This window comes from Nilaparvata lugens, chromosome 9, assembly GCF_014356525.2.
Source record: "Nilaparvata lugens isolate BPH chromosome 9, ASM1435652v1, whole genome shotgun sequence".
NCBI classification, from domain to species: Eukaryota; Metazoa; Arthropoda; class Insecta; order Hemiptera; family Delphacidae; genus Nilaparvata; species Nilaparvata lugens.
Window position 1 is genome coordinate 43,065,019 of NC_052512.1, and position 13,103 is coordinate 43,078,121.

The 13,103-nt window shown below is 33.0% G+C and overlaps 1 protein-coding gene across 1 annotated transcript in view; it reads right to left on the reverse strand.

The window, feature by feature from the left end:
• Window positions 1-5,232: 5,232 nt before the first annotated feature.
• Window positions 5,233-13,103, reverse strand: part of LOC120353161 — a 60,540-nt gene continuing 52,669 nt past the window's right edge. The window contains exons 6-7 of the mRNA XM_039435914.1: window positions 11,732-11,862; window positions 5,233-8,890 (exon numbers count right to left, since the gene is read on the reverse strand). Of these exons, the coding sequence (XP_039291848.1) occupies window positions 8,832-8,890; window positions 11,732-11,862 (190 nt within the window). The 3' untranslated portion in view covers window positions 5,233-8,831. The remainder of the gene's footprint in view (window positions 8,891-11,731; window positions 11,863-13,103) is intronic.

The window sequence follows — 13,103 nt, forward strand, 5'->3', positions numbered from 1 at the left end:
GACATATCAATGTCCATTCTTCTGAAAGAATATTAAAAATATCCTTCCCACTAACTCTCTACCAAAAACTGGATGAAGATAGAAGAATAACAATGACGATTCTCTGCATTGATTAATTATATTTCTACACTGTCAAAAACATAATTGTCATCGTTGTGGACCTAGAAAAGGATAGTACCACCGGCTTTGTCGAATGATAGACAAGGATAGCAAAAACAAAGTTGATCAAATACTGTGATTATAACGTGGACCTCACTATATCCTTGTCTATCATTCGACAAAGCAGATAGCTTTGGAATGACAAAGAAATACAACTGATACCGGTTATACGACGAGGTCCAAGTTATAATGGCAGTGGATAAAAGATGGGAGAACAACGTTGCCGATTCTCTGCCTTGTTGACTGAACGAAGTGAGGTCTAAGATTCAGGGGTGCCCAGCCCCCCCAAGGCCAATGGCGCATGCCCCCCCCCCCCAATTCAAGTGTAATGCCCCCCCCAATCCATGTGTAATGACCCCCCCCCCAAAGTACCCCAACTCACAACTCTTTAGTTTTTAACATTAGTCAGTGTATGACAATAAAATTCACATCTTAAGGTGCTTACAGATATGCGCGCCGCGAACATGAGCAATTCACTTTTAATCAGCTGATGCCAAGCTTTTATATGTATTTTACCGTTTCTGTAAAAATACAGATATAATCAGCTGATTGAAAGTGAATTGCTCATGTTCGCGGCGCGTATACCTGTACGCACCCTACATTCTAATCTTCAAAGGACATTATTTACCTTGGTCTTGTGAGGAATTCTTTTGTTTTCATAATATTGTAAAAATATACCATCGTTTCGATCTCTTTAAAATAGAAATAAAGTATTTTTTTGATATTATTTTTGAGACTAGCAGTGCACCGTTCTTGTTGGGAGGACTAGAAAGAACTTCATTACATCAGGAAAAACTGCATGACACATATTTTAATAGGATATTAAAAGATAAGTAAGGAGGCTTTGTTTTTTAAATGTTAAGGTTACTTATAAAAAGTTGAATAATAATATCATTGATAATTCTTTATTGCAAAAAATATTGCATAGCAATCTTGGTAAACATTCATACAAATTTGGAACGATTTTATTCATACAATATATAATGTCGGCAAGTTTAGGTATTCTAAAGCCTATACTATTAAACGAGCAATTTCTGTTAGATGTTTTGATGTTTAAATTTTTATATGTTTATATGTTTGTATTTCACCGGATCTCGAAACGGCTCTAACGATTCTCACGAAATTCAGAACATAGAAGTTTATAATATGAAAATTCGATTACACCAGGTCTCATCCTGGGGAAACTCGCTGAAGGACATTAAAAGAATTATTCATCCTTGGAAAAACAGCTGATAATTTCGGCGTCTGTTGATGATGGAAGTGAGTGAGCGAGTGCATGTGTGTGGGACGGAGACAAAATTATGACTCAGCTGTTGAACTTTTGTACATCATTCAATCAGGTACTTAGTGACAGTTGTATAAAAGCGGTTAAATTTTAATCCTGATTGATTCCAGTAGAACCAATCAGAAGCTATCTTTTTGAGATGGTCTTCTGTGATTTGGTTCACGTGACATGAATCAGGATTAAATTAACATGCTTTTGTGAGAGAAATTTTCGCATTCCTCTTCGAATTAATCTCAATCCACTGTGATTAGATAGAACCTTTCTGTATGAACTATGAATATTTATTATAATTTCTTCTTTCGTAATAATTTTTATATGTAGGTACTCTAGAGCGGAGCTCGGTGCCCCGATATTTATCATGAATTGGAATAGGTGTCACTGATGTTGTGTTGTTGGTAGTATTACTTTTTAACATTACAGGAGTAAATAACACAAGTCGAACAAAATGTATCTTTAAATGGTTTGGTTTTGGAATAAAGATATCATCTGAACAAGTACATTTTGTAAATCTATCTATTAATACCAATATCGGGGCACCGAGCTTTGCTCGTTATTTATTCATTGATAAACAGATTATTCATTGATAATCATTTCTTTAAAATGATTGGGGAAGTACTAACAGGCACAGCCCAAAACTGTTACGTACCCGAATTTTGATTTATTCACTACGAAAAATATATATTCATCTGTGGATTTATTCAGACGAAATCATTTCATCTGTTTAAAAGGATGAATTAATTATCCTTTCATGTCCTTCAGGGAGTTTTCTCAGGGATGAGACCTAGTGCAATCGAATTTTGATATCATAAACCTACAATATCCGAATTTCGTGAAAATCGTTAGAGCCGTTTCCGAGATCCGTTGAACATAAATAACCAGATAGCTAGATAACCAGATATAGAAATAGAAAAATATAAACAGATATACATAAATTGCTCGCTATTATAATAGGATAACAACTATAGTCCAGTCAAATGGTCGTTTTTCAGGAAACAGCCCCGAAATAATTTTTTTCGATGGTTCTATATATATTTTGGGGCGCTGAATTCTAATCTGAAATTTGCTTTCACCAGAACACCAGAAGGCGACTTCACCCCAAAATTTTGGATTTTTTTAAGTTTTCCATTTAATCTCGAGAACCTTGAATTTTTCGGAGAAAAGCATTCTCTATATGATATTAAAGATAATAAATTCCAATGAATTGAGTGGGTGCGCAGAGGACTACTTTTTGGATTTTATATATGAAGTGTTCCACAAGATACGCAACTTTGAATGTGCGAGAAATTTGTGATATTTTCCCCATTCTCACAGTCTGGCATATGCAACGTTGTGTATCTTGAGGAACACTTCAGATGCAAAATCCAAAAAGTGATCGAGTTTGTGATGAATTTTCTCCTCTTTTCACTCCCATGAAATATACTTCTGTTTTCAATACCGTTCAAAAGTACAGCCAATTGAATGATGATCTTTATTTTCTCATTTTTCTTGCGATTTTACTGTATAAAGAGTCTCTAAAATGAGTACAAGCATGATAGAAACTTGCGATTGTCTTAAATGAGAGAAAATTTCATGCTCTAAAGCTGAGTTGCCCTAAATTGATCTTGCATTACTGTTTATATCGAAAAACTGTCCAGACTGTGAAAATGAGAAAAATATCGCATATTTCTTGCAACAGCAAGGAAACTCAAACACAGGACCATTAAAAATTAAAATGAAGCAAAGGAAATCAGAATAATAGGATGATGAAGTTATAATTTATTTTGTCAAAGATTACCTTCAAACTCATAGGCTTAAAATTACTAAAATTCTGCATACAAAATATTATCAATTGTGCTTATATGCTTTATATTGAGTTACACTTAGCAAAATATAACATTGTAAAGGTGGGAAAAATTAACTACATTAGGATATCTCTATTTAATACCTTGATTTTTTAATCATAATTCAAAATGTTGACATAAAATATACAAAAAATCATGCCCCCCCCCAAAAATGTTGATGGCGCAAATTGCGCCATGCCACCCCTTGTGGGCACCCCTGCTAAGATTCAAGTTGAAGGTTTGGCATTTCTCTTAATGTTTATATATTTGTATGTTGCGCATTTACGGCGAAACGCGGTAATAGATTTTCATGAAATTTGACAGGTATGGTCTTCTTAAATTGCGCGTCGACGTATATACAAGGTTTTGGAAATTTTGAATTTCAAGGATAATATAAAAGAAAAAAAGGAAACTTCATACGCCAATATTAGAGTAAAAATCAGACTATAGAATTATTCATCATAAATCAGCTGACAAGTGATTACACAGATGTGTGGAGAGTCTATTGCTGTATTTTCATAAGGTCTATAGTTTCAATCAAGTACTTGTGGATGAGAATACTGCGTGAGGTCTACTGTTCACAGAACTACTAGTATAAAAGGAAGAAGGAGCCTCCTTCATACGCCAATATTAGAGTAAAAATCAGACTATAGAATTATTCATCATAAATCAGCTGACAAGTGATTATACAGATGTCTGGAGAAGCCAGCCTATTACTGTATTTTTTTGTATAAGGTCTATAGTGTCAATCAAAGACATTAAAGAGGTATGCATCTTTAAGCTGGGTTTACACCAAAGTTATTAACAAAATGGTTATAACTTGATCCTTATAGATTCTATTAGATTGAACGGAAGTTGACAAACACATATATGTTCATCATGTGTATGATAAGTTATGTTCAATCTAATATAATCTAAAAGATTGAGTATTAACATTTTTTAATAAATTTGGTCTAATCGCAACTTTAGGTCTTTTGTTTCAATATTTTGTTTTGCAGTCATGGTATTATTATGCGTGCCCATCAGTATCAATATTCTACATTCGAAAAAACTAATTTAATAGGTGAATAAAAATAAACAAATGAACTGAATAATTCTGGAGAAATGATAATATTTCTGATTCTAAAAAAATAATTTTCATCAGATAGAAAGATCATCACGGAACTGGATGAATTATATCATATGGAATACAAATTCAAACGTGAACTGAGTTTGTTAACATTTAAAACAGTTGACATCTGGTACTTGTGGATGAGAATAATGCGTGAGGTCTACTGTTCACAGAACTACTAGTATAGAGTATAACCGGGTAGATTTCATGAAATAAAAAGTCAACATATCAGGTGCAACAAACTTTATTAGTAATTTTACCAATATTTATAATAACTAATTTCACTAGTAATTTAAAAATACCCAACACCACAAACAAAATAAACTACAATAATGAATGATAACACACCAGAAATAAAAGTGAATCAAAGCTACTAAAAACTTTAAAATAAATAATTTATAATAACTAATTTCACTAGTAATTTTAAAAATACCCAACACCACAAACAAAATAAACTACAATAATGAATGATAACACACCAGAAATAAAAGTAGATCAAAGCTACTAAAAACTTAATGAAATACATACATTTCATGAAAGGGAACTATGCTATATCATAGAGAAACAATAGCGTTAGTAGATACCCCATGGTATAGGGAATTTATGTCGCAACTTTTACTGTTATCTCGAGCAGATTACTGTCGATTATTGTAAATTTTTACTGTTTTGTTGGGGTGAGAGTGTAAGAACGGCACAATTTGAGAGACTACCAGCGTCACACAGCTGCATGGGAAAGAACTACGTGAACTATCGGCTTGAGATAACAGTAAAAGTTGCGACATAAACGCCCTATACCATGGATATCTACTTACGCTATGTTTCTCTATGATCAAAGCTACTAACAACCTCATGAATACATACATTTCATGAAAGGGAACTATGCTATATCATAGAGAAACAATAGCGTAGTAGATAACCCATGGTATAGGGAATTATGTCGCAACTTTTACTGTTATCTCGAGCAGATTACTGTCGATTATTGTAAATTTTTACTGTTTTGTTGGGGTGAGAGTGTAAGAACGGCACAATTTGAGAGACTACCAGCGTCACACAGCTGCATGGGAAAGAACTACGTGAACTATCGGCTTGAGATAACAGTAAAAGTTGCGACATAAACGCCCTATACCATGGGATATCTACTTACGCTATTGTTTCTCTATGATCAAAGCTACTAACAACCTCATGAAATACATACATTTCATAAAAGGGAACTATGCTGTATCCTAATATAATAGTAATGCTATTGAACTGAAAGTATAATATGTAAAACATCTGAAGAAAAGTTGTATTACAACAAACATAATGGATAATAATATAATATTGATGAGTGTTATCTTGATATACAATGTATATGACACAGTATCATTTTCTGCAATATAGCTGAGAAAATAGGCTTAAAACTTCTATATAGCCGGTCTATATAGCAGATTTCCAGTGTCAGTTTTTGAACTTGTAGCAGAGCTTTGCTACATAGTGTAAGGCTAGCTTCACACGCTTTCGGTTTCATTCGGTTCGGTACGTTTTCGGTTCGGTTCGGTTCGTTACCGAAAACGAATGAGGCTTTCATACATGTCAGGTTTTAATTCGTACGGTTCTAATTAGGTATTTTCTTCTCAAACACAGCTGTGTTTGGATTTTCACAGTTCATGCTGGTATATTTAAATATAACAGCTTGTGTTAAATTGTGATATGTTATTTCTTGAACAACAAAATTTTAAAATCAATTAAAAATCGTGAATTATTTGAATAGTTTCTTTTTGATTAACTTAAGTTGATTTTGGATGTTCAGAGAGATGATTTTTTGAATTGAAAATTTGTTCTTGTTTTGACACAATCATGGTATAATTATAAACTTCATCTATTCTCTCCATTGATGAAATCATGTAATATTCGTGGGAAAAAAATTCTCCCTGAGTTTTAATTTATATCTTTCAAATTATTTAGCAAACTATTCATTGAGAAAAATATGTTCCTGTCTACTAACAGAAATGAATTGACCATATGATTTTGACTTGAAAAATTTGGAACAGATTGTCACAATATCAGTTCAAAATAAAAAAAAAAAGGCAAGCATATGTAAAAGACTTTGTTTTTTCCCGTTTCCCTAGCAACGAATTCAAATATGATGAAACCTATTCGTGTCGAGGGGGCGTTCGGTGCTATGCGGTTGCTATTCGGTACCAAATTCAAACCGAATCATTGTTTCACACTTATCGGAATTTTGCCGAAAACGAAACGAACCGAACCGAACCGAAAGTGTGTGAAAGTAGCCGGCGCTAGCAACGAATTGAAACCTGATGGGATTTATAAGAGTCAAGTGGGCGTTTGGTTCTATGCGGTTTCTATTCGGTACCGAATTCAAACCGAATTACCATTTCACACTTATCGGAATTTGCCAAAAACGAAACGAACCGAATGAGTGTGAAACTAGCATAAGTAAGCCTAGCTTTATAATAATAATAATTTTTTTTCATTCAAATTTTTCTAACATTACATAATATGATAGTTTACGTCATTAGAGAGATCATAAAATAATAACATCTTATATTTCATCACATATATGTCGTGAGAATCTATTTAGATCTCCATAATATAATAATAATGATAACTGTATGAACTGAAAGAATTAATTTAGATCTCCTATTATTCTTAAGATATTGTGGCTACCCCATGAAGCTAATTATTTTAGCTTATATTGGGGTGTTGTTTTAATACATTATTTATCAGATTTGCAAGAGGTTCATAAACATAATATAATTCCTTCTTCTTCTTGTATTAATATATATTTCTTATGATGTTTACATTTATATGTTAAATTGAGTTATATCATAAAGAAACATAAGTAGATATCCCATGGTATAGGGCGTTAATGTCGCAACTTTTACTGTTATCCCAAGCCGATTACTGTCGATTATTGTTGAATTTCACTGTTTTGTTGGGGTGAGAGTGTATGAACGGCACACTATGAGAGACTACCAGCGTCATAAAGCTTCACAGGAATGAACTACTTGGAATATCAGCTTGAGATAACAGTAAAAGTTGCGACATAAACGCCCTATACCATGGGATATCTTCTTACGCTATTGTTTCTCTATGGTTATAATGTTGATCTTCTATTCTTCTATTGATCTGTTATGAAATAGCTCTTTATTTCTCTTTTAACTTGTGCGTATGTGTTGAGGCTCTTGAGGATGTTTGGCACAAAGTATAACCTTTCCCATTTCTGTATAGAAGTCAGGTGTTCTATAGTGCAAGTGTCTTGTATTGTATCTATTTTCATTGGTGTGTCTATAATTATTTTCGAAGTAGTATTTCTGTAGTATTATGAATTTGTAAAAGTTTTTGACGTGACAACGTCTTATAAATTGGTTTGCCGGGTGACACTTCAAGAAACTGCGTTACGTTCCCACGTTATGCGCTCACAATGAGAGCGAGTGAGAGCGTTTGTTTTGTTTCACGGTCGTCTGGAAAGAGCACGAATAGGAGCAGTGGCGAGCAACCCGAAGGCATTCACCTGGAGAGAGAGTGAAACGGAGCAGTCAACCTGCGCAGGCGCCGCAAGCAATCTCCTGCGACTGCGCCACTACTTCCCAGGCTGGCAAATTGTTACTATTACTATTATTTCATCCTTCTTCCTACTATACGAATGAATATTCACATTAAAATTATTTTACCACTCAAAGTCGTTGTCACGTAAAACTTTCGCCCGTATACCGACTTTACAGGCAACCATGCAATTTTTTTTTTGAAGTTGAGTATCTGTATTGCATTTGTGTCTAGATTCTGGAAAAATGTCCTCTTATTCTGTCAGTCAGTTGAACTACTGGTTTCAAGATATAATTCGGAGCATGTCCATAAACGGTTATTCCATATCTTACTTGAGATTCCACTAGGCTAAGGTATACTGTACATTTTGCTTTCATTGGTAGCAGATATTTTAGTTGGAAGCATCTATGTGCTATATACCTCAGTTTTCAGCCAACACTTGTGAGTGAGTGAAACACTTCATATTCGAATCGAAATGCATTCCTAGGTACTTCACTAAGTGTTTGATTTTGTTGCAGGTACACAGGTAGTTTGTTTTAAAACATTCGTATTTGTGGCTAGTTACTCTATTGTTTGGATCGATGGTATCTATGTCCAGTTTTGGGTTATGGAATACTATTGTTTTAGTCTTTTTACTGTTTATATGGATATAATTGTTATGAAAGTATTTTGTAATTGTGTTTATTTCTCTCTGTATTTTTTCGGCTGCAACTGATAAGTTTTTATGTGTAGATAGGATTATAGTATCATCTGCATAGTTGTTAACCTCCCCTTTGTAATTAATTATTATTAATAATAATAATAATAGTAGTTGTAATAATAATAATAATAGTAACACTAATAATAATTATAATAATAATAGTATTGACTATTCTTTATTTAATTTTTAATAACTATATTAATCCAGTATTTAGTCATCAGCGTTCATATCAAAGCGTGTGTTAGTCCCTTCAATGAAGCTCTTTACCTCTGAAAAAGAATCAATAATTTTTTGAGTGAGTCAATCAGTTAATCGGCTGTAGTGCAGTAGCTACAGTATCACCACACATGATACAGTATCATCTTACCTTGATACAAAACGTCCAAGCTTTGAATGAATTCTACAAACCATGGCGTATATCGTTTTATGCTATCTTTTCTCTATTGACCGAGCGAAGTGAGGTCTAAAAGTGCATTTTCGTTTGTGGTTTGCAGTCGACGACGACAAGCATTGTTGACATTATTTATATTGTCCAAATTTCCAGTACGCTGATCAAATAACTTTTCATTATTTGTGTTTATTATTCAAGAATGAAAACATTTCTTAATTCAAAATTATTGTTCCAAGTGTTTGTGTTTTGTTTCAATGTGGAAATTAGTGAAGAATTGGCAAGTCGCAAATAACCTTTATTTGGACAATTTATTTTATGAAATTGGGATGAAAAGAAGTTTTGGACTGTAGTCTGTTTCTTTGTTGTTAAGTTGATTGTAAATTATGAATAAATAAATGAATATCAAAGTATTGCTATCTGAAAGTATAAACTCAAGATCCCCCATTAAAACATATTAGAACATAATCTTTTAGGTTATTCAGACAAATTGAAATCTAGCCAATGTGAGATACTCACCCTGTCCTGGTTGACGATGGCATTGAGCTGGGTTTTCGTTTGTTGGTAATAATGCCATCATCGACCACGACAGAATGAGGATCTCAGATTGGCTAGATTTCAATTTGTCTATATAGCCCGAATAATTATGTTCAATAATTATGTTTCACTAAATTCAATACCTCAACCAGACATTTGATCAATATATGAAATATATGTTTAATGCTAAAATTATCACAAACTCAATATCATAAAGATGATATGTAACATAATATACTATATGATAGTATCATCATATACTATGATGAAAGTACCATATACTATAAAGATGTAAAAATATTTTTTTCCTACAGTTACCTTGAAAAGTGACCATTCCTGCACTGATAACAGAATGCAAAGAATCACTTTTCCGCTCTAATGCGCAAAGTATTACTTTGCGTACTCTTAATACTTTGCATACAGTATATCTTGCAGCCATCCCAATCAGCTGTTGACATTGTTGGCGTGTATTTTAAATGCAAATTTGTTCTATCTATATTTTTTCTGATTTTCAAATAAATAAAAATGAGAACTCATTAAATTATACATTTTGATTATTATTAATTATTCATTATTTGAAATAATATTTTTTTCATTCATAAATTGATTGGTTGAAAAATTATTAAGAAATTAAAATTACTCAAAATCATTCAAATTTTCAAATTAATTGGATTGATTTAATTTTTAATTTGGATATTATCGATTATTAATTTTCAATTGGATTATCAAGTTTAAAATAAATTAAAGTTGTTATTAATAACAAAATTATACAGACAAACATTTGATGGATTTCAGCCATCATTTTACCCAAAATCAACCACTTCTCATATTCAATGGTAACTGTAGAAAAAATTTAATGTGAAATATGTGCGCAAAGTTCCTCTGCTGCACTCATGAAGCCATTCCAAGTAAACGTTTCTTTCGGTGCAGCAAACTGTCACTTTGCGCACTAGTTGCACAAATAACTATTTTATATTCCATGTTATTCAAAATACCAGCCAACGAATTAAAGCTGCCATATCTCAGTTTAATATTGATCCAATCTTAAAACATCTGGTACACATCGATAGGCAATTAAATTTACTGAAACAAGTTATTCTTGTAAAGTTTTTGTAAAATCAACGGTTTCTGAATTATTTAAGAAACAAAATTATAAATGGCTGCCATTTTGTTTTATGAATTTGAAAAATTATCATAATTTTCTTCTAGCTTTGTCTAGTTGTGATAAATGATTGTGTGAAGTTTCAATTTTGTATGTTTATTCAGTGAAAAAAATCAAAATGGCCGCTGAGTGAGTAACTGAAGACTTCTGGAAAATTTAAATATGATATTTAGATATGTTTTTTACCCAGGAACAATGCCCTAGAATATTGATAGGGAGTTAGTAAACACTCTGTATAATGATGATCATTGCTTCTGAATCTTATTTTACTCAGAGTAGGCTACATATCAATGAAATAAATTATAAATAAATATGATGTATATGATAATAGCCAGTAATGTAGGTTCAGAGGTAGTCTAATTCTAACACACTTTGAGATTTTCAAATTTTCAAAAAAAAATAAATAATGCATTTTTGTCACACTGCACAGAAAGCAGCTGTTTTCCAGTCCCTACGTAGATCTGAAAGACATTGCAGACGACTCTCGTCTGACCTCAGAACAGGTTTCTTTCCAGCCTAGGCCGGAAAGAGTACTCTTTCCAGCCGCTAACATGGAACTAAGAAAGGTGATCAAAAAACTTTTCACTATTTGTGTTCATTATTCAATAATTAAAACATTTATAATAATATCATCTTATTGTCATTCGAAAGAAAAAAAAATTATAAACTCAACCACCCACATAATTGAACATCATCTTTTAGGTTATTTAGACAAATCAGAATAAAATTAAAAATACTTGGACAATTCCCTGATATTTAGATTACCTCAGATTTGCTAGAGCTATCACCTTCCACTTCTGCTTTTGGAAGTGCATAGTAAACAACTATTTTCATATATATTATATATATATATATATTATATATATATATATATATATATATTATATTATATATGTAAAAGAATTAACCGGGTACATCCGTTTGTTTTGACTTACTTGAGTCTGACGTTTCGTCGCCATCGCAGACGACATCTTCTGAGGGTGGCGTCGATAATAATAATATAATAATAAAATATATACTCACCTGTAGGTGTCACCTCAGTTCTGTCACCTAAAATCTTCCTTGCTCCAACCTGGCTAATACCGAGAACGCTTTGAAGATTTGCAGCATTATATTTCCCATAATTATTCAACTTTGCGATATCCACTGTTTTTCTATTCAGAACAGAGAAAGATAAACAAATTATTAGTAAGTTGCGTAAATATTAGCATAGAAAAGAGATAGCATAAGTGGACAACCCATAATTGACCGAACGTAGTGAGGTCTACGTTTTAACTCGGATTTTTTCTTGTCTGTCTGTATGTAACGCGATTACGGCCAAACGCGTTGATAGAATTCGATGAGATTTGGCAGGAATATTCCTTTTTCAACTGCGCGTCGATGTATACACAAGGTTTTTGAAATTTTGCATTTTAAGGATAATAAAAGGAATTCCTCCATACTCCGATATCACTCTCTCCTGTTTAGTACTACTTCTAATATAAATAGAAATACAAATGGCAAGTTAGAGAAGTCTGATAATAAATAAACGGTGCTTTGGAGATTTATAAATGAGGAGAGCAGGCAAACGTGTGTGTGCACACACACACACACACACACACCACACACACACACACACACACACACACACACACACACACACACACACGCCATCTTGAATTGAATTTTATTGAATTTCTTATTGTCGGATCCTCATGGTATATGGACCTTAAGTTTGAAATTTCAAGACAATCGGTTAATTAGGAATGGAGTTATCGTGTTCACAGACATACACACATACACACATACACTCATACACACACACACACACACACAGACCAACACCCAAAAATCATGTTTTTGGACTCAGGAGACCTTGAAACGTATAGAAAAATTGAAATTTGGGTACCTTAATTTCTTTGGGAAAGCAATACTTTCCTTACCTATGGTAGTAGGGCAAAGAAAGTAAAAAGTGTACTGAGATTTCGAGGGCTTAGGATCACAGGAGCGTAACTAAAAAAATTGCATTTTTGGATTTTTTAGCATATCTGTGTAATTTCTTGTGCTCTATTTAGTGACACATGAGCATATCTCGATGCCTTATTGGTTTACAAGTTGGGTTATGAGCCTACCTACATTGTGAAAAATCTGGTGTGGCGCACTCACACAACTTTCCTTGCCGTTATGAAAATTGATCACCTGACGCTAGTGTTCCCGCGCATCTCAAGCCTACTATTCAAAGATCCAAGACAGCTGGTTACAGGACAATAAGGCTGGAGACACACAAAGTTTGCTATCTTTTCATAGTGAATGATTTAATAGAATCAACAGTTGCCAACAGTTTGTAATTGAAATAATAACATTTTCTCGGATTTCAAGCTTATTTTCAATTTTAGGTGAAAATGTTACTGAACAT